Source organism: Agelaius phoeniceus, chromosome 27 (genome assembly GCF_051311805.1).
Source record: "Agelaius phoeniceus isolate bAgePho1 chromosome 27, bAgePho1.hap1, whole genome shotgun sequence".
Classification (NCBI taxonomy): domain Eukaryota; kingdom Metazoa; phylum Chordata; class Aves; order Passeriformes; family Icteridae; genus Agelaius; species Agelaius phoeniceus.
Genome location: NC_135291.1, coordinates 729,688 through 750,465, shown reverse-complemented (window position 1 = coordinate 750,465; position 20,778 = coordinate 729,688). Strand labels below are relative to the sequence as shown.

The 20,778-nt window shown below is 54.8% G+C and overlaps 3 protein-coding genes and 1 long non-coding RNA gene across 4 annotated transcripts; all 4 read right to left on the bottom strand.

Moving 5' to 3' along the window:
• Window positions 1-637: 637 nt before the first annotated feature.
• On the bottom strand, window positions 638-4,709 carry LOC143695952 (class II histocompatibility antigen, B-L beta chain-like). Its single transcript, XM_077191194.1, has 5 exons — window positions 4,487-4,709; window positions 3,858-4,127; window positions 1,908-2,192; window positions 918-1,024; window positions 638-817 (listed from the first exon to the last, which is right to left on the bottom strand). The coding sequence occupies exons 1-5, from the start codon at window positions 4,569-4,571 to the stop codon at window positions 809-811; spliced, it is 756 nt and encodes a 251-aa protein (XP_077047309.1). The 5' UTR covers window positions 4,572-4,709; the 3' UTR covers window positions 638-808.
• A 970-nt stretch (window positions 4,710-5,679) lies between these two features.
• LOC129134638 (class II histocompatibility antigen, B-L beta chain-like) lies at window positions 5,680-9,464 on the bottom strand. Its single transcript, XM_077191193.1, has 5 exons — window positions 9,058-9,464; window positions 8,429-8,698; window positions 6,826-7,110; window positions 5,960-6,066; window positions 5,680-5,859 (listed from the first exon to the last, which is right to left on the bottom strand). Exons 1-5 carry the CDS (start codon window positions 9,140-9,142, stop codon window positions 5,851-5,853), a joined length of 756 nt encoding a protein of 251 aa, XP_077047308.1. The 5' UTR covers window positions 9,143-9,464; the 3' UTR covers window positions 5,680-5,850.
• Window positions 9,465-10,112: 648 nt separating this feature from the next.
• LOC143695950 (class II histocompatibility antigen, B-L beta chain-like) lies at window positions 10,113-13,945 on the bottom strand. The gene is made up of 5 exons (XM_077191191.1): window positions 13,744-13,945; window positions 13,115-13,384; window positions 11,322-11,606; window positions 10,394-10,500; window positions 10,113-10,293 (listed from the first exon to the last, which is right to left on the bottom strand). Exons 1-5 carry the CDS (start codon window positions 13,826-13,828, stop codon window positions 10,285-10,287), a joined length of 756 nt encoding a protein of 251 aa, XP_077047306.1. The 5' UTR covers window positions 13,829-13,945; the 3' UTR covers window positions 10,113-10,284.
• Window positions 13,946-18,330: 4,385 nt separating this feature from the next.
• LOC143695972 (uncharacterized) lies at window positions 18,331-19,849 on the bottom strand. Its single transcript, XR_013185440.1, has 2 exons — window positions 19,576-19,849; window positions 18,331-19,070 (listed from the first exon to the last, which is right to left on the bottom strand). It is a non-coding gene; the product is annotated as an uncharacterized LOC143695972 (long non-coding RNA).
• Between the last annotated feature and the right edge of the window lie 929 nt (window positions 19,850-20,778).

Here is a 20,778-nt window from a genome sequence, read left to right as displayed (position 1 = left end):
GATGGGGACGGATTTGGGCAAAGGGAGGGGGAGAAAGGGTGGGGGCTGGGCCCGGGGGGAGCGGGAGGAGGAGGAGGAGGAGGGGGAGGAGGAGGAGGAGGATGAGGAGGATGAGGATGAGGAGGGGGAGGATGAGGACGGGGAGGAGGAGGAGGGGGAGGATGAAGTTGAGGAGGGGTCGCTGCCGGCGGATCCCGCCCTGCCCCGGCGCGGGCCGAGCTCTGTGCGCCGCTCCTGCTCCATCCGCCCTGGAAAGATCCACGCTGGACAATCCCGGGTCACCCGCGCTGGCCGCACACCCCGCTGGGGACGCTGCATCTTCCTGTCTGCCCCCGTTGTCGCCGGGATGAAGGCCGGAGGGTCCGCGCTGCTTCTTTGGTTCCGGCTCCTCTTCCTCATCTCTCGCTCCTCTTCCTCCTGCCCCTCCTCCCCCGAGGTTCCATCGCTCCTCCCCCTTCCTCACCCCGCCTATTTCCCCTCGTCTCTCTCACGTCCCCCGCTCCTTCCTCCTCCTCCTCCTCCTCCCGCTCCCCCCAGGCCCAGCCCCCACCCTTTCTCCCCCTCCCTTTGCCCAAATCCGTCCCCATCGCCCCCCCCCCCAACCCCCTCCCCATCGCCCCCAATAAACGGCCCCGGGGCCAACTGGGAAGCTTTATTGGGAGCACTGGGAGCAGGCACTGGGCGGGGGCAGAGCGCCAGCGGCGCTGGGGGGGACACGGGACCCCCCCCAAAATCAGCGGAGCGGGGACGGAGCGGGGGGTCCCGGCCGGGCCCGAGCCCACGGGGAGGGGCTGCGGCCGCCGCCGGCTCAGGAGCTCTGTGGGCAGAGAAAAGGGGGTGACACCGGGCTGGGGGCCCCGGCGGGAGCGCGCACGCTCCGCCACGGCCGGGACGCCACCCCCGGCACCCGCCCTGACCTTCTTGCGCACGTAGAAGCCGAGCCCCAGCGCCAGGAAGACGAAGCCCAAGACGAAGCCCCCGATGCCCGTCAGCATCTTGCTGCGGGCGGCGTCCGGCGGCATCTCTGGGGGGGCCGCAGGGCTCAGCACCCCCAAAACCTCTCACGGACACCCCCAGCCCCTCCCAGCGCCCTCCCTGTGGCCCCCAGCCCAGCCAGGAGCCCCTGAAACCTCCCCCCGATCCCTTTTGGTCCTGGCCAGGAGCCACCAAAGCCCCTCCCGTCCCTCTGAGGATCCCACAGCCCCCTCCCAGTTGCCCCCAGCGCCCCAGGAGCCCCAAAGCCTCTCGCAGTCCCTGGGCAGCCCCAGCAGGACTCAGCCAGAGCCCTCCCAGTCTGTGCCCAGCACAACCGAGCTCATGGCGAGCCCCGCTTGGCCATGGCCGATCTCCTTCCAGCGCCTCCGGGCTCACTGCGATCCCTCCCAGTCACACCCAGCAACCCCAAACTCCCTCCCAGTCACACCCAGCACCCCCAAACTCCCTCCCAGTCACACCCAGCGCCCCCAAACTCCCTCCCAGTCACACCCAGCGCCCCCAAACTCCCTCCCAGTCACACCCAGCGCCCCCAAACTCCCTCCCAGTCACACCCAGCGCCCCCAAACTCCCTCCCAGTCACACCCAGCGCCCTCAAAATCCCTCCCAGTCACACCCAGCGCCCCCAAACTCCCTCCCAGTCACACCCAGCGCCCCCAAACTCCCTCCCAGTCACTCCCAGCGCCCCCAAACTCCCTCCCAGTCACACCCAGAACCCCCAAACTCCCTCCCAGTGTCCACCAGCGCCCCCCCAACCCCATCCCACCCTCCCCAGCATCCCCCAAACCCCTTCCCAGCCCTTGCCCAGCCCCCAGAGCCTCTCCCAGTCCCAGCCCGGCTCTCTCCAGCTCCCTCCCAGTGGCTCCCAGCACAGCCCAGTGGCTCTGCCAGCGCCCCCAGGGGCTCCCCCGTACCCCAGTGCCGGCTCAGGGGCTGCTCCAGGCTGACGTGCTCCACCTGGCAGCTGTAGGTGAGCCCGCGCCGGGGCGGCGTTTCCAGCAGCACCAGCAGCTGGTAGGTCCAGTCCCCGTTGGGGACCACGTCGGTGGCCACCACGTGCTCCGAGAGCTCCTGCTGGCCCTGGAACCACCTCACCTGGATGGCAGCAGGGTAGAAATCCATCACGGAGCAGAGCAGGCGGCCGGGGCCGGGCTGGGAGCTCGAGGGGGGCACCAGCGAGATGGACACGCTGGGGGGCACTGGGAGAGAGAGAGAGAGAGAGAGCGGGGACACACTGGGATCAGCTGGGGGGCACTGGGAGAGAGAGGGGAGGGCTGGGCTGGGCTGGAGAGGGACTGGGAATGGACTGGGAGGGAATGGGAATGGACTGGGAGGGAATGGGAATGGACTGTGGGGAACTGGGAATGGACTGGGAGGGACTGGGGATGGATTGGGAGGGACTGGGGATGGTCTGGGAGGGAATGGAGAAACTGGAATGGACTGGGAGGGACTAGAAGGCACTGGGAAGGTTTTTGAGGGAATGGGAGTGGACTAGAAATGGACTGGGATAGACTGGGAATAGACTGGGAGGCACTGGGTGTAGACTGGGAGGGAGTTGGGTGGCACTGAGAGAGGCAGGAGGAGATGGGGGGCACTGGAAGAGAGGGTGGAGGTCTGGGAGTGAACTGGGAATGGACTGGGATGGACTGGGATGGACTGGGAGGGACTGGGATTTCTTGGGTTGGCACTGAGAGAGATGGGAGGGGATGGGGGGAACCGACAGAGAGGGTGGAGGTTTGAGAGTGAACTGGGAATGAACTGGGAATGGACTGGGAGGGAATGGAGAAACTGGGAATGGACTGGGAGGGAGTGGGGAGGAATTGGAGATGGCCTTGGAGGGACTGGGCTGGACTGGGAGGAACTGGGAATGGAGGGCGCGGCGCTGCGAGGCCGAGTCCAGCGCGGGGCTCTCGGCGCTGCGGGTCTGCCTGGCAACAGGGGAGTCACCAGAGAGACGCGATCTGATTGGCTGAGAAGCGTCAGCGTTACGCGTCGCTGAAATGGACGCGATGGGGGCCGCTGGGAGGGACTGGGGTGGACTGAGAATGGACTGGGAATGGACTGGGATGGACTGGGATGGATTGGGAGGGACTGGGAATGGACTGGGAATGGAGTGGGAGGGACTGGGAATGGACTGGAATGGACTGGGAGGGACTGGGAGGGGCTGGGAATGAACTGGGAGGGATGGGGAATGGAATGGGAATGGGCTGAATATGAGTGGGAAGGAAGAAGCTTGGACTGGGAATGAACTGGGATGTACTGGGAAAGGACTAGGAGCGACTGGGAATGAACTGGAATGGACTGGGGAAGGACTAGGAGCGACTGGGAATGAACTGGGATGGACTGGGAGGAACCGGGGTGGCACTGAGAGATGTGGGAGGGAATGGGGTTACTGGGAGAGTGGGTGGAGATCTGAGAGTGAACTGGGAATGAACTGGGAATCGACTGGGAACTGAGTTGGAGGGGCTGGGTGGGATTGGGACAGACTGGGACGGACTGGGAAGGACTGGAGGGGAACTGAGAAAGATGGGAGGGAAACACGGCCCTGGGAGAGAGGGTGGAAGTTGGAGAGGGAACTGGGATTGAACTGGGAATGGACTGGGAGGGACTGAGATGGACTGGGGATGACTGGGAATGGACTGGGATGGACTGGGAATGGGCTGGGAGGGATTGGGATTTACTGGGAATGGACTGGAAGGGGTTGGGATGGACTGGGAGGGACTGGGAATGAACTCGAAGGGGACTGGGAATGTAGTGGGAGGGAGACTGGGAATACACTGGAAGGGACTGGTGGGGACTGGGATTGACTGGGATGGGCACTGGCAGGGCAGGGCCCGAGGGCACACGCTCTGCCCCGCGCTCACCTCGGCGCTCCACGCTGAACGGGGCAGCAATCGGGTAGTTGTGCCGGCAGAACGTGTCCACCGCAGTCCGTGCGTACTCCAGTCTGGCCGGGTCGCTGTTCCAGCGCTTGGCAACCCTCTCCCCATAGGGGGTGAACCCCACGTAGTGCCCCACGTCACTGTCGAACATCGCGTACTGCACCCGGTTGTAGATTTTCCTCTCCACCAACCTGACCTTCTCCGTGCCGTTAATGAAGTGACACTCGGCCTTTTGCAGGTACTGGAACACCCCTGTGAGTGCAGGACACAGCTCAGTGGTGCCCCCCCAGCCGCACCCCCAGAGCTCCGGGGCCCACCCCGGATCCCCGCCCCGCACCCCCTGTGCCCCACGGCCGCCACGGGACCCTCCTGCCCGCGCTGCCGCTTCCTCTTTGCCGCCCTTCCCCCATTTCCCCTTCCGCATCCTCTCCCCTCCCACCTCCATCCCCTCCCGATAGGATTTTTGGGGTCCCATTTCCCCCATTTTGCCGATTTTCAATTCTGGTAAAAATTTCCCCAATCCCCGGCCCCTTCCCGCTCAGTTTTGGGGTCCCCCCGTCCCCTTTTCCCCCTTCTCCCGCCCTGTCCCAGCGCCTCCCGCCCCCGCTCACCCGAGAGCTCCGCGCCCGCAGCCGGGGGGGCTCCCAGCACCACCAGTGCCACCAGTAGGGCCCCGGCTGCCGGCCCTCGCCCCATGGCCGGCGACCTCCACCCCAAACCGACCGCGCCCAACTGCGAGAACCAGCCCGGAGCAGCGCGGGGTCATGAGGGACGCGCTCCCTGATTGGTCGGGCGTGGTTTTTGGCCGCGCTTTCATTGCTTGTGGTTTTTTTCGGGCTCGCTCTCATTGGGCGCAGTGATTTTTGCGATCTCTGTAATTGGCCGGTTCCGTTGGGAGCCCGATTTCCAGAGGCTCTACCCAGCACCTGAGGCGTCATTTCCGCTCCTTTTTCTGATTGGCCGGAATTTCTTAGGGAGCTCAAGTTCTGAACGCTCTCCCCGGCAACAGGTGACGCGCCATACACCCCGCTCTCCCATTGGCTGAGCGCTTTCTGGGGCGCTGCTCCCCCGTTCCCAGTGCCCCCAGTTCGGATCCGCGTTCCTGGCAGCAGCACCGACCCTTCCCGCTGTGTCCGGAGCGCCATGGACGGAGCGCGGAGCCTCCCCCGGCTGCTGCCGCTGCTGGCCCTGACCCTGACCCCGATTCTGGGGGTCCAAGGTGGGGTTTGGGTGCGGGGTCCCAGATTTGGGGTTCGCCGGAATTTTCTCTTTTGATCCCTTTGTCCCGCTCCGCTTCAGAAACAGAATTTAATTAACAACGGAGTCTAGCAAATTATTCATTACTATTTAAATGTAACAAAATTAGGTAAACGAAAATTCTATTTTAGTAACACTTAGTATAATACTAATTTCTATATTTAATAATTCTGTAAAGTTTTAAATTATTTATTAAAATCAACCCCGTTCGGGTCGTCTTGTTCCGACTGCTCCTCTTCGTCTCTCCTTCCTCTTCTATCTGGTTGCTCCTCCTCCTCCTCCTCCGCCTCGAGGCGGGGCGGGAGAACCGCGCGGTTCTTCCTCCTCCTCCTTTCTCCCTCCTCTTCCTCTCTTCTTCCTCTTCTTCCCGGTTCCTCCTCCTCCCTCCTCCTTTCTAATCCTTCCTCCTCCTCCTCCTCCTCCTCCTCCTCCTCCCGCTCCCCCCGGGCCCAGCCCCCACCCTTTCTCCCCCTCCCTTTGCCCAAATCCGTCCCCATCACCGCCCCCCCCAACCCCCTCCCCATCGCCCCCAATAAACGGCCCCGGGGCCAACTGGGAAGCTTTATTGGGAGCACTGGGAGCAGGCACTGGGCGGGGGCAGAGCGCCAGCGGCGCTGGGGGGGACACGGGACCCCCCCCAAAATCAGCGGAGCGGGGACGGAGCGGGGGGTCCCGGCCGGGCCCGAGCCCACGGGGAGGGGCTGCGGCCGCCGCCGGCTCAGGAGCTCTGTGGGCAGAGAAAAGGGGGTGACACCGGGCTGGGGGCCCCGGCGGGAGCGCGCACGCTCCGCCACGGCCGGGACGCCACCCCCGGCACCCGCCCTGACCTTCTTGCGCACGTAGAAGCCGAGCCCCAGCGCCAGGAAGACGAAGCCCAAGACGAAGCCCCCGATGCCCGTCAGCATCTTGCTGCGGGCGGCGTCCGGCGGCATCTCTGGGGGGTCCGCAGGGCTCAGCACCCCCAAAACCTCTCACGGACACCCCCAGCCCCTCCCAGCGCCCTCCCTGTGGCCCCCAGCCCAGCCAGGAGCCCCTGAAACCTCCCCCCGATCCCTTTTGGTCCTGGCCAGGAGCCACCAAAGCCCCTCCCGTCCCTCTGAGGATCCCACAGCCCCCTCCCAGTTGCCCCCAGCGCCCCAGGAGTCCCAAAGCCTCTCGCAGTCCCTGGGCAGCCCCAGCAGGACTCAGCCAGAGCCCTCCCAGTCTGTGCCCAGCACAACCGAGCTCATGGCGAGCCCCGCTTGGCCATGGCCGATCTCCTTCCAGCGCCTCCGGACTCACTGCGATCCCTCCCAGTCACACCCAGCGCCCCCAAACTCCCTCCCAGTCACACCCAGTGCCCCCAAACTCCCTCCCAGTCACACCCAGCGCCCCCAAACTCCCTCCCAGTCACACCCAGAGACCCCAAACTCCCTCCCAGTCGCACCCAGCGCCCCCAAACTCCCTCCCAGTCACACCCAGAGACCCCAAACTCCCTCCCAGTCGCACCCAGAGACCCCAAACTCCCTCCCAGTGCCCACCAGGACCCCCCCAACCCCATCCCACCCTCCCCAGCATCCCCCAAACCCCTTCCCAGCCCTTGCCCAGCCCCCAGGGCCTCTCCCAGTCCCAGCCCGGCTCTCTCCAGCTCCCTCCCAGTGGCTCCCAGCACAGCCCAGTGGCTCTGCCAGCGCCCCCGGGGGCTCCCCCGTACCCCAGTGCCGGCTCAGGGGCTGCTCCAGGCTGACGTGCTCCACCTGGCAGCTGTAGGTGAGCCCGCGCCGGGGCGGCGTTTCCAGCAGCACCAGCAGCTGGTAGGTCCAGTCCCCGTTGGGGACCACGTCGGTGGCCACCACGTGCTCCGAGAGCTCCTGCTGGCCCTGGAACCACCTCACCTGGATGGCAGCAGGGTAGAAATCCATCACGGAGCAGAGCAGGCGGCCGGGGCCGGGCTGGGAGCTCGAGGGGGGCACCAGCGAGATGGACACGCTGGGGGGCACTGGGAGAGAGAGAGAGAGAGAGAGCGGGGACACACTGGGATCAGCTGGGGGGCACTGGGAGAGAGAGGGGAGGGCTGGGCTGGGCTGGGGAGGGACTGGGAATGGACTGGGAGGGACTGGGGATGGACTGGGAGGGAATGGGAATGGACTGGGAGGGAATGGGAATGGACTGGGATGGAATGGGAATGGACTGGAAGGGACTGGGAATGGACTGGGATGGAATGGGAATGGACTGGGAGGGACTGGGAATGGACTGGGATGGAATGGGAATGGACTGGGAGGGACTGGGAATGGACTGGGAGGGAATGGAGAAACAGGGAATGGACTGGGAGGGACTGGGGACCGATTGGGAGGGAATGGTGAAACTGGGAATGGACTGGGAGGGACTGGAAGGCACTGGGAAGGTTTTTGAGGGAATGAGAGTGGACTGAAAATTGACTGGGATGGTCTGGGAATAGACTGGGAGGGACTGGGAATGGACTGGGAGGGACTGGGAAGGGACTGGGAATGGACTGGGAGGGACTGGGAATGGACTGGGAGGGAGTGGGGAGGAATTGGAGATGGCCTTGGAGGGACTGCGATGGACTGGGAGGAACTGGGAATGGAGGGCGCGGCGCTGCGAGGCCGAGTCCAGCGCGGGGCTCTCGGCGCTGCGGGTCTGCCTGGCAACAGAGGAGTCACCAGAGAGACGCGATCTGATTGGCTGAGAAGCGTCAGCGTTACGCGTCGCTGAAATGGACGCGATGGGGCCACTGGGAGGGACTGGGGTGGACTGGGAATGGGCTGGGATGGACTGGGATGGACTGGGAATGGACTGGGAATGGGCTGAATATGAGTGGGAAGGAAGAAGCTTGGACTGGGAATGAATTGGGATGGATTGGGAATGGACTTGGAGGAACTGGGGTGGCACTGAGAGATGTGGGAGGGGATGGGGGTACTGAGAGAGTGGGTGGAGATCTGAGAGTGAACTGGGAATGAACTGGGAATCGACTGGGAACTGAGTTGGAGGGGCTAGGTGGGACTGGGACGGACTGGGAGGGACTGGGAAGGACTGGAGTGGAACTGAGAAAGATGGGAGGGGCACTCGGCACTGGGAGAGAGGGTGGAAGTTGGAGAGGGAACTGGGTTTGAACTGGGAATGGACTGGGAGGGACTGAGATGGACTGGGAATGGGCAGGGAATGGACTCGAAGGGGACTGGGAATGGAGTGGGAGGGAGACTGGGAATACACTGGAAGGGACTGGTGGGGACTGGGATTGACTGGGATGGGCACTGGCAGGGCAGGGCCCGAGGGCACACGCTCTGCCCCGCGCTCACCTCGGCGCTCCACGCTGAACGGGGCAGCAATCGGGTAGTTGTGCCGGCAGTACCGGTCCACCTGAGCCCGTTTGTACTCCAGTATGGCCGGGTCGCTGTTCCAGCCCTTGGCCCACCTCTCCCCAGCGGGGGTGAACCCCACGTAGTGCCCCACGTCACTGTCGAACATCACGTCCTGCATCCGGTTGTAGATGTACCTCTCCACGAACCTCACCTTCTCCGTGCCGTTAATGAAGTGACACTCGGCCTTTTGCAGGTTCACGAACACCCCTGTGAGTGCAGGACACAGCTCAGTGGTGCCCCCCCAGCCGCACCCCCAGAGCTCCGGGGCCCACCCCGGATCCCCGCCCCGCACCCCCTGTGCCCCACGGCCGCCACGGGACCCTCCTGCCCGCGCTGCCGCTTCCTCTTTGCCGCCCTTCCCCCATTTCCCCTTCCGCATCCTCTCCCCTCCCACCTCCATCCCCTCCCGATAGGATTTTTGGGGTCCCATTTCCCCCATTTTGCCGATTTTCAATTCTGGTAAAAATTTCCCCAATCCCCGGCCCCTTCCCGCTCAGTTTTGGGGTCCCCCCGTCCCCTTTTCCCCCTTCTCCCGCCCTGTCCCAGCGCCTCCCGCCCCCGCTCACCCGAGAGCTCCGCGCCCGCAGCCGGGGGGGCTCCCAGCACCACCAGTGCCACCAGTAGGGCCCCGGCTGCCGCCCCTCGCCCCATGGCCGGCGACCTCCACCCCAAACCGACCGCGCCCAACTGCGAGAACCAGCCCGGAGCAGCGCGGGGTCATGAGGGACGCGCTCCCTGATTGGTCGGGCGTGGTTTTTGGCCGCGCTTTCATTGGTTGTGGTTTTTTTGGGGCTCGCTCTCACTGGCCGCAGTGATTTTTGCGATCTCTGTAATTGGCCGGTTCCGTTGGGAGCCCGATTTCCAGAGGCTCTACCCAGCACCTGAGGCGTCATTTCCGCTCCTTTTTCTGATTGGCCGGAATTTCTTAGGGAGCTCAAGTTCTGAACGCTCTCCCCGGCAACAGGTGACGCGCCATACACCCCGCTCTCCCATTGGCCGAGCGCTTTTCGGGGTGCTGCTTCCCCGTTCCCAGTGCCCCCAGTTCGGATCCGCGTTCCTGGCAGCAGCACCGACCCTTCCCGCTGTGCCCGGAGCGCCATGGACGGAGCGCGGAGCCTCCCCCGGCTGCTGCCGCTGCTGGCCCTGACCCTGACCCCGATTCTGGGGGTCCAAGGTGGGGTTTGGGCGGCGGGGTTCCGGATTTGGGGTTCGCTGGGATTTTTATTCGGATCCCCTTTCCCGCTCAGCTTTAGAAACAAAATTTAATTAACAACGGAGTCCAGTAAATTATTTGCTACTATTTAAATGTAATAAAATTATGTAAACGTAAATTCTATTTTAGTAACACTTAGTATAATACTAATTTATACATTTAATACTTCTGTAAAGTTTTAAATTATTTATTAAAATAATCCCGTTCGGGTCGTCTTCTTCCGGCTGCTCCTCTTCCTCTCTCCTTCCTCTTCTACCTGGTTGCTCCTCCTCCTCCTCCTCCTCCTCCTCCTCCTCCCGCTCCCCCGGGCCCAGCCCCCACCCTTTCTCCCCCTCCCTTTGCCCAAATCCGTCCCCATCGCCCCCCACCCCAATCCCCTCCCCATCGCCCCCAATAAACGGCCCCGGGGCCAACTGGGAAGCTTTATTGGGAGCACTGGGAGCAGGCACTGGGCGGGGGCAGAGCGCCAGCGGCGCTGGGGGGGGACACGGGACCCCCCCCAAAATCAGCGGAGCGGGGACGGAGCGGGGGGTCCCGGCCGGGCCCGAGCCCACGGGGAGGGGCTGCGGCCGCCGCCGGCTCAGGAGCTCTGTGGGCAGAGAAAAGGGGGTGACACCGGGCTGGGGGCCCCGGCGGGAGCGCGCACGCTCCGCCACGGCCGGGACGCCACCCCCGGCACCCGCCCTGACCTTCTTGCGCACGTAGAAGCCGAGCCCCAGCGCCAGGAAGACGAAGCCCAAGACGAAGCCCCCGATGCCCGTCAGCATCTTGCTGCGGGCGGCGTCCGGCGGCATCTCTGGGGGGTCCGCAGGGCTCAGCACCCCCAAAACCTCTCACGGACACCCCCAGCCCCTCCCAGCGCCCTCCCTGTGGCCCCCAGCCCAGCCAGGAGCCCCTGAAACCTCCCCCCGATCCCTTTTGGTCCTGGCCAGGAGCCACCAAAGCCCCTCCCGTCCCTCTGAGGATCCCACAGCCCCCTCCCAGTTGCCCCCAGCGCCCCAGGAGTCCCAAAGCCTCTCGCAGTCCCTGGGCAGCCCCAGCAGGACTCAGCCAGAGCCCTCCCAGTCTGTGCCCAGCACAACCGAGCTCATGGCGAGCCCCGCTTGGCCATGGCCGATCTCCTTCCAGCGCCTCCGGGCTCACTGCGATCCCTCCCAGTCACACCCAGCGCCCCCAAACTCCCTCCCAGTCACACCCAGCGCCCCCAAACTCCCTCCCAGTCACATCCAGCGCCCCCAAACTCCCTCCCAGTCACACCCAGCGCCCCCAAACTCCCTCCCAGTCACACCCAGTGCTCCCAAACTCCCTCCCAGTCACACCCATCACCCCCAAACTCCCTCCCAGTCACACCCAGCGCCCCCAAACTCCCTCCCAGTCACACCCAGCGCCCCCAAACTCCCTCTCAGTCACTCCCAGCAACCCCAAACTCCCTCCCAGTGCCCACCAGGACCCCCCCAACCCCATCCCACCCTCCCCAGCATCCCCCAAACCCCTTCCCAGCCCTTGCCCAGCCCCCAGGGCCTCTCCCAGTCCCAGCCCGGCTCTCTCCAGCTCCCTCCCAGTGGCTCCCAGCACAGCCCAGTGGCTCTGCCAGCGCCCCCAGGGGCTCCCCCGTACCCCAGTGCCGGCTCAGGGGCTGCTCCAGGCTGACGTGCTCCACCTGGCAGCTGTAGGTGAGCCCGCGCCGGGGCGGCGTTTCCAGCAGCACCAGCAGCTGGTAGGTCCAGTCCCCGTTGGGGACCACGTCGGTGGCCACCACGTGCTCCGAGAGCTCCTGCTGGCCCTGGAACCACCTCACCTGGATGGCAGCAGGGTAGAAATCCATCACGGAGCAGAGCAGGCGGCCGGGGCCCGGCTGGGAGCTCGAGGGGGGCACCAGCGAGATGGACACGCTGGGGGGCACTGGGAGAGAGAGAGAGAGAGCGGGGACGCACTGGGATCAGCTGGGGGGCACTGGGAGAGAGAGGGGAGGGCTGGGCTGGGCTGGGGAGGGACTGGGAATGGACTGGGAGGGAATGGGAATGGACTGGGAGGGAATGGGAATGGACTGTGGGGAACTGGGAATGGACTGGGAGGGAATGGGAATGGACTGGCATGGAATGGGAATGGACTGGAAGGCACTGGGAAGGTTTTTGAGGGAATGGGAGTGGACTGGAAATGGACTGGGATGGACTGGGAATAGACTGGGAGGCACTGGGTGTAGACTGGGAGGGAGTTGGGTGGCGCAGAGAGAGGCAGGAGGAGATGGGGGGCACTGGAAGAGAGGGTGGAGGTCTGGGAGTGAACTGGGAATGGACTGGGAGGGACTGGGAATGGACTGGGAATGGACGGGGTTGGACTGGGAATAGACTGGGAGGGACTGGGATTTCTTGGGTTGGCACTGAGGGAGATGGGAGGGGATGGGGGGAACCGGCAGAGAGGGTGCAGGTTTGAGAGTGAACTGGGAATGGACTGGGAAGAGACTGGGAATGGACTGGGAAGAGACTGGGAATGGACTGGGAGGGACTGGGAATGGACTGGGAGGGAGTGGGGAGGAATTGGAGATGGCCTTGGAGGGACTGGGATGGACTGGGAGGAACTGGGAATGGAGGGCGCGGCGCTGCGAGGCCGAGTCCAGCGCGGGGCTCTCGGCGCTGCGGGTCTGCCTGGCAACAGGGGAGTCACCAGAGAGACGCGATCTGATTGGCTGAGACGCGTCAGCGTTACGCGTCGCTGAAATGGACGCGATGGGGGCCACTGGGAGGGACTGGGGTGGACTGGGATGGACTGGGAATGGACTGGGATGGATTGGGAGGGACTGGGAATGGACTGGGATGGACTGGGAATGGACTGAGATGGATTGGGAGGGACTGGGAATGGACTGGAATGGACTGGGAGGGACTGGGAGGGGCTGGGAATGAACTGGGAGGGATGGGGAATGGAATGGGAATGGGCTGAATATGAGTGGGAAGGAACAAGGCGGGACTGGGAATGAACTGGGATGGACTGGAAAGGTCTAGGAGAGACTGGGAATGAACTGGTATGGACTGGGAATAGACTGGGGTGGCTCTGAGAGATGTGGGAGGGGATGGGGGTACTGTGAGCGTGGGTGGAGATCTGAGAGTGAACTGGGAATGAACTGGGAATCGACTGGGAACTGAGTTGGAGGGGCTGGGTGGGACTGGGACGGACTGGGAGGGACTGGGAAGGACAGGAGGGGAACTGAGAAAGATGGGAGGGGCACTCGGGACTGGGAGAGAGGGTGGAAGTCGGAGAGGGAACTGGGATTGAACTGGGAATGGACTGGGAGGGACTGAGATGGACTGGGGATGACTGGGAATACACTGGAAGGGACTGGTGGGGACTGGGATTGACTGGGATGGTCACTGGCAGGGCAGGGCCCGAGGGCACACGCTCTGCCCCGCGCTCACCTCGGCGCTCCGTGATGAACGGGCGGGACCCCTCGTAGTTGTACCGGCAGTACCGGTCCACCTCACCTCGTTGGTACTCCATTATGGCTGGGTCGCTGTTCCAGCCCTTGGCCCACCTCTCCCCAGCGGGGGTGAACCCCACGTAGTGCCCCACGTCGCTGTCGAACATCAGGAACTGCTCCCGGTTGTAGATGTGCCTCTCCACGTACCTCACCTTCTCCGTGCCGTTAATGAAGTGACACTCGGCCTTAGACATGAGCTGGAACACCCCTGTGAGTGCAGGACACAGCTCAGTGGTGCCCCCCAGCCGCACCCCCAGAGCTCCGGGGCCCACCCCGGATCCCCGCCCCGCACCCCCTGTGCCCCACGGCCGCCACGGGACCCTCCTGCCCGCGCTGCCGCTTCCTCTTTGCCGCCCTTCCCCCATTTCCCCTTCCACATCCTCTCCCCTCCCACCTCCATCCCCTCCCGATAGAATTTTTGGGGTCCCATTTCCCCCATTTTGCCTATTTTCCACTCTTTTAAAGAAATCCCCAATCCCCAGCCTCCTCGGGCTCAGTTTTGGGGTCCCCCCGTCCCCTTTTCCCCCTTCTCCCCCCCTGTCCCAGCGCCTCCCGCCCCCCGCTCACCCGAGAGCTCCGCGCCCGCAGCCGGGGGGGCTCCCAGCACCACCAGTGCCACCAGTAGGGCCCCGGCTGCCGCCCCTCGCCCCATGGCCGGCGACCTCCACCCCAAACCGACCGCGCCCAACTGCGAGAACCAGCCCGGAGCAGCGCGGGGTCATGAGGGACGCGCTCCCTGATTGGTCGGGCGTGGTTTTTGGCCGCGCTTTCATTGGTTTTGGTTTTTTTGGGGCTCGCTCTCATTGGCCGCAGTGATTTTTGCGCTCTGTAATTGGCCGGTTCCGTTGGGAGCCCGATTTCCAGAGGCTCTACCCAGCACCTGAGGCGTCATTTCCGCTCCTTTTTCTGATTGGCCGGAATTTCTTAGGGAGCTCAAGTTCTGAACGCTCTCCCCGGCAACACGTGACGCGCCATACACCCCGCTCTCCCATTGGCTGAGCGCTTTTTGGGGTGCTGCTCCCCCGTTCCCAGTGCCCCCAGTTCGGATCCGCGTTCCTGGCAGCAGCACCGACCCTTCCCGCTGTGCCCGGAGCGCCATGGACGGAGCGCGGAGCCTCCCCCGGCTGCTGCCGCTGCTGGCCCTGACCCTGACCCCGATTCTGGGGATTCCAAGGTGGGGTTTGGGTGCGGGGTCCCGGCTTTGGGGTTGGCTGGGATTTTTATTCGGATCCCGTTGTCCCGCTCAGCTTTAGAAACACAATTTAATTAACAACGGAGTCCAGGAAATTATTTGCTACTATTTAAATGTAATAAAATTATGTAAACGTAAATTCTATTTTAGTAACACTTAGTATAATACTAATTTATACATTTAATACTTCTGTAAAGTTTTAAAATTATTTATTAAAATAATCCCGTTCGTGTCGTCTTCTTCCGACTGCTCCTCTTCCTCTCTCCTTCCTCTTCTATCTGGTTGCTCCTCCTCCTCCTCCTCCGCCTCGAGGCGGGGCGGGAGAACCGCGCGGTTCTTCCTCCTCCTCCTTTCTCCCTCTTCTTCCTCCTTCCCGGTTCCTCCTCCTCCCTCCTCCTTTCTAATCCCGCCTCTTCCTCCTCCTCCTCCTCCTCCTCTTCCTCTTACTCCTCCTCCTCCCCCCCAAATTTCCCGCTCGGCTCCGAGGGGCAGCGCCAGGAGCCGAGGATCTGCCCAGCAACTGCTGAGTCATCTCCGCCGCGCGATCTGATTGGCTGGTGCTTGTACAGCGGCCCCTGTGATTGGTTGGTTTTTTCCCTGTTTGTTTCAGGGTTTGGGGAGGGGGAGTTTTGCTGTGGGATGATCCCAAAAATGCCCGAATTGACGGAATCCAAGAAAAAATCCGAGGGAATTCCCAAAAAAATTCACAGAAAAATCCCCCATTTCAGCCCTCCAAAAATCCCAAATCCCAAACACCCAAAATTGCCCGAAAATCTGAAAGAAAATCTCCGAAAATCGCTCCAATAATCAAAAAATTCCCTCCGGATATCTCAAAAAATCCCATAAAAAATCCCCCAAAAATCATAAATCCCAAAATCTCCAAAATCCCCAAAAAACCCCAGAAAAATCCCCAAAAAACTCCCCCAAAATCCAATTTTTCCCCAAAAATAACCCCAAAAATCCAGTTTTTCCCCCCCCAAAAAATCCAAATTTTTCCACCAAAAATCCAAAATTTTTCCCTCAAAAATACCACAAAAATCAAAATTTTTCCCCTAAAAATCCAAATTTTTCCCCGCAAAAAATCAAAATTTTTTCCCCCCAAAAAACCCAAACAATCCAAATTTATCCCCCTGAAAAAAACCCCAAAAATCCAAATTTTTCTCCCAAAACCCCAAAAATCCAAATTTTTCCCAAATTTTTCCCCCCAAAAAATCCGAATTTTTCCCCCCAAAAAACCCCCCCAAAATCCAATTTTTTCCCCAAAAAATCCAATTTTTTTCCCCCAACAATCCAAAATTTTTCCCCCCCAAAAATCCCAAATTTTCCCCAACCCCCCCACCCCAAAAATCCAAAATTTTCCCCAAAAACTCCAGATTTTTCCCCCCAAAAATCCAAATTTTTTTCCCCCAAAATCCAAATTTTTTTCCCCCAAAAAATCCAGATTTTCCCCCTAAAAAAATCCAAATTTTTTCCCCCCAAAAAATCCAAAATTTTCCCCCCCAAAAAATCCAAATTTTCCCCAAAAAAACCCCCAAAAATCCAGTTTTTCCCCCCCCAAAAAAATCCAAATTTTTCCACCAAAAATCCAAAATTTTCCCCTCAAAAATACCACAAAAATCCAAATTTTTCCCCAAAAAAACCCAAATTTTTCCCCCAAACCCCAAATTTTTCCCCAAAAAACCCCCATGAAAATCCAAATTTTCCCCGCAAAAAATCCAAATTTTTTCCCCCCAAAAAAACCACAAAAATCCAAATTTTTCCCCTAAAAATCCAAATTTTTCCCCCCCAAAAATCCAATTTTTTCCCTCAACCCCCCCCGAAAATCCAAGTTTTTCCCCAAAAATCCAAATTTTTTCCCCCCAAAAAAACCCCAAAAATCCAAATTTTCCCCCCCAAAAATCCCAATTTTTCCCCAAAAAAATCCCCCTAAAAATCCAAAATTTTCCCCAACCCCTCCTCAAAAATCCCAATTTTTCCCCCAAAAAACCCCCCCAAAAATCCAATTTTTTCCCCAAAAAATCCAATTTTTTCCCCCCAAAAATCCAAAATTTTTCCCTCCAAAAATCCCAATTTTTCCCCAAAAAAAACCCCAAAAAATTCAAATTTTTCCCCCAAAAAAGCCCCAAAAATCCCATTTTTTCCCCAAAAAGCAGACTCCAGACTGGAATAATATTTTCTTTATTTACACCATCCAAGAATTCCAAAGGATTTTTTTTTTCTCTTTTTTTTTCCACTTTTTTTGGATTTTTTTAAAATTTTTTTTTCTTCTTTTTTCTAGGAAAAAAAAAAACCAAAAAACCCAAAAAATCCCAAACCACGAAATCCTAAAAGGGCCACGAGGGAATGGGAGAGAGGAGAAGGAAAAATGGGAAAAATTGGGAAAAAAACCCAAAAAAAGCAAAAAAAAAAACCCCAAAAATCCCAAAAAAAAAGCAAAAAAAAATCCCAAAAAAACCCCAAAAAAAGCAAAAAAAAAATCCCAAAAAACGCAAAAAAAAATCCCAAAAAAACCCAAAAAAAGCAAAAAAAAACCCCAAAAAAACCCCAAAAAAAACCCCCAAAAATCAGGAAAAACAAAGAAAAAATTAAAATAAAATAAAAAATTTTAACATAAAAAAATTCCCCCCAACCCCTTTTTTATTTTTAATTTTATTTTAATTTTTTATTTTATTTTAATTTTTTAATTTTATTTTAATTTTTTATTTTAATTTTAATTTTTTATTTTAATTTTAATTTTTAATTTCATTTTAATTTTTTAATTCCTGGAGATGGTGGAATTTTTCCAGATATGAAAATAATTTGGATTTTCTCTGGAAAAAAGGGGGGAAAAGGGAAAAAATTCCAATTTTTAGGGGAAAAAAATCAAATTTTTAGGGGAAAAAAATTCGAATTTTTAGGAGAAAAAATGGGGAAAAATTTTAATTTTTAGGGGAAAAAATTTAGGGGAAAAATTGAATTTTTATGGAAAAAAAATTTCAAATTTTTAGGGGGAAAAAAGGGAAAAAATTTTAATTTTTAGGAGAAAAAAATACGGAAAAATTCAATTTTTAGGGAAAAGAATTCAAATTTTTAAGGGAGAAAATTTAATTTTTAGGGGGAAAATGGGAAAAAATTGAATTTTTATGGAAAAAAAATTTCAAATTTTTAGGGGGAAAAAATGGGGAAAAATTGAATTTTTATGGAAAAGAAATTAAATCTTTAGGGGGAAAAAAAATTAATTTTTAGGAGAAAAAATGGGGAAAAATTCAATTTTTATGGAAAAAAATTCAAATTTTTATGGGGAAAAAAGGAAAAAAAAATTTCAGTTTTTAGGGGAAAATAATTCAAATTTTTAGGGGAAAAAAGGGAAAAAAATTTAATTTTTTAGGGGAAAAAATGGGGAAAAATTCAATTTTTAGGGAGGAAAAAATGGGGAAAAATTCAAGTTTTAGGGAAAAAAATTCAATTTTTATGAAAAAAAATTTAAATTTTTAGGGGGAAAAAATTTTAATTTTTTGGAGAAAAAATGGGAAAAAATTCAATTTTTATGGAAAAAAAATTCAAATTTTTAGGGGAAAAAAGGGAAAATAATTTTAATTTTTAGGATTAAAAAAGAAATCAATTTTTAAAGGAAAAAAGGGAAAAATTTAGGGGAAAAATTCAAATTTTTTTGCCCCAAATTTTAGAACTTTTTCTGCCTTTTTTCCCATTTTTTTACTTTAAAATTGAAGATTTTAAAGAAATTTTAAAAGAAATTTTTAGGATTTTTTAAAGAAACTTTTAAGGATTTTTTTAGGAATTTTGGAGGAAATTTTTAAAGTTTTTTAGGGAATTTTAAGGATTTTTTAGGAATTTTTTAAAGATGATTTTTACAAATTTTTCCAATTTTTTAAAGGAATTTTTAAGGAATTTTTTCAGGATTTTTCCTCTTTTTTCCCTTAAAAATCCCCAATTCAAAAATTCAATTTTCCCCAAATTATGGAATTTTTGCTGCCTCTTTTCCTTCTTTTGTTTTACTTTAAATTTGATTTTTTTAAGGAATTTTTTTCCAGGATTTTTTTCCTAGAAATTCCATTTCAATCCTTCCCTTTTTCCCCTAAAAATTCCTATTTTTCCCCCCTAAAAATTCCCATTTTTCTCCCAAAATTCCCATTTTTTCCCCCAAATTTTTCCATTTCTCCAAGAAATTTTCAGATTTTTTCCAGGAATTTTTTCTGGGAATTTTTTCCAGGAATTCCACTTCAACTTCTCCCTTTACCCCCAAAAAATTCCCATTTTTCCCCCCAAAAAATTCCCATTTTTTCCCAATTTTTCCCCTTTTTTCCCAATTTTTTCCAGGAAATTTTCAGTTTTTTTCCAGGATTTTTTTCTGGGAATTTTTTCCAGGAATTCCACTTCAACCTCTCCCTTTACCCCCCAAAAATTCCCATTTTTCTCCCTAAAATTCCCATTTTTTTCCCAAAAATTCCCATTTTTCTCCCAAAAATTCCCATTTTTTCCCAATTTTTTCCCCAAATTTTCACCTTTTTCCAAAATTTTTTCCGGGAATTTTTTCCAGGAATTCCCCCTCCAAATCCTCCATTCCCTCCCTTTTTCCCCTCCTAAAAAATTCCCATTTTTTCCCAAAAATTCCCATTTTTTTCCCCAAATTTTTCCATTTCTCCAGGAAATTTTCAGATTTTTTCCAGGATTTTTTTCTGGGAATTTTTTCCAGGAATTCCACCTCAATCTATCCATTTTCCCCTCCCTATTCCCCTCCAAAAATTCCCATTTTTTCCCAATTTTTCCCCCAAATTTTCACCTTTTTCCAGGAACTCTCCATTTTTTACAGGAATTTTTCTAGGATTTTTTTCTGGGAATTTTTTCCAGGAATTCCACCTCAACCCCTCCCCTTACCCTCCTAAAATTCCCACTTTTCTCCAAAAATTCCCATTTTTCTCAAAAAAAAATCCCATTTTTTCCCCAAAAATTCCGATTTTTTCCCAATTTTTCCCCCAAATTTTGACTTTTTTTTTCCAGGAACTCTCCATTTTTTCCTGGAATTTTTTCCGGGAATTTTTTCCATGAATTCCCCCTCCAAATCCTCCATTCCCTCCCTTTTTCCCCTCCCAAAAAATTCCCATTTTTTCCAAAAAATTCCCATTTTTTCCATTTTTTTCCCCCAAATTTTTCCATTTTCTCCAAGAAATTTTCAGGTTTTTTCCAGGAATTTTTTCCAGGAATTCCACCTCAATCTATCAATTTTTCCCCCAAAAATTCCCATTTTTTCCCCAAAAAAATCCCATTTTTCCCAAAAAAAATCCCATTTTTCCCCCAAAAATTCCCATTTTTTCCCAATTTTTCCCCCAAATTTTTACATTTTTTTCCAGGAATTTTTTCCAGGAATTCCCCCTCCAACTTCTCCATTCCCTCCCTTTTTCCCCTCCGAAAAAATTCCCATTTTTTCCAAAAAATTCCCATTTTTTCCCCCAAATTTTTCCATTTCTCCAAGAAATTTTCAGGTTTTTTCCAGGAATTTTTTCTGGGAATTTTTTCCAGGAATTCCACCTCAATCTATCCATTTTCCCCTCCCTATTCCCCTCCAAAAATTCCCCAAAAATTCCCATTTTTTCCCCAAAAATTCCCATTTTTTCCCATTTTTTTCCCCAAATTTTTCCATTTCTCCAAGAAATTTTCAGTTTTTTTCCAGGATTTTTTTCTGGGAATTTTTTCCAGGAATTCCACCTCAACCCCTCCCTTTACCCCCAAAAATTCCCATTTTTCTCAAAAAAAAATCCCATTTTTCTCAAAAAAAATCCCATTTTTCCCCATTTTTTCCCCCAAATTTTCACTTTTTTCCAGGAATTTTTTTGGTTTTTTTCCAGCATTTTTTTCTGGGAATTTTTTCCAGGAATTCCACTTCAACCTCTCCCTTTACCCCCCAAAAATTCCCATTTTTCTCCTAAAAATTCCCATTTTTTTTCCCAAAACCTCCCATTTTTTGCCCAAAAATTCCCATTTTTTCCCCCAAATTTTTCCATTTCTCCAAGAAATTTTCAGATTTTTTCCAGGATTTTTTTCTGGGAATTTTTTCCAGGAATTCCACCTCAACCTCTCCCTTTACCCCCCAAAAATTCCCATTTTTTCCCCAAAAATTCCCATTTTTCTCCCAAAAATTCCCATTTTTTCCCCAAATTTTCACCTTTTTCCAGGAATTTTTTTGGTTTTTTTCCAGCATTTTTTTCTGGGAATTTTTTCCAGGAATTCCACTTCAACCTCTCCCTTTACCCCAAACAAATTCCCATTTTTTCCCAAAAATTCCCATTTTTTTTCCCAAAACCTCCCATTTTTTGCCCAAAAATTCCCATTTTTTCTCCCCAATTTTTCCATTTCTCCAAGAAATTTTCATTTTTTTTCCAGGAATTTTTTCTGGGAATTTTTTCCATGAATTC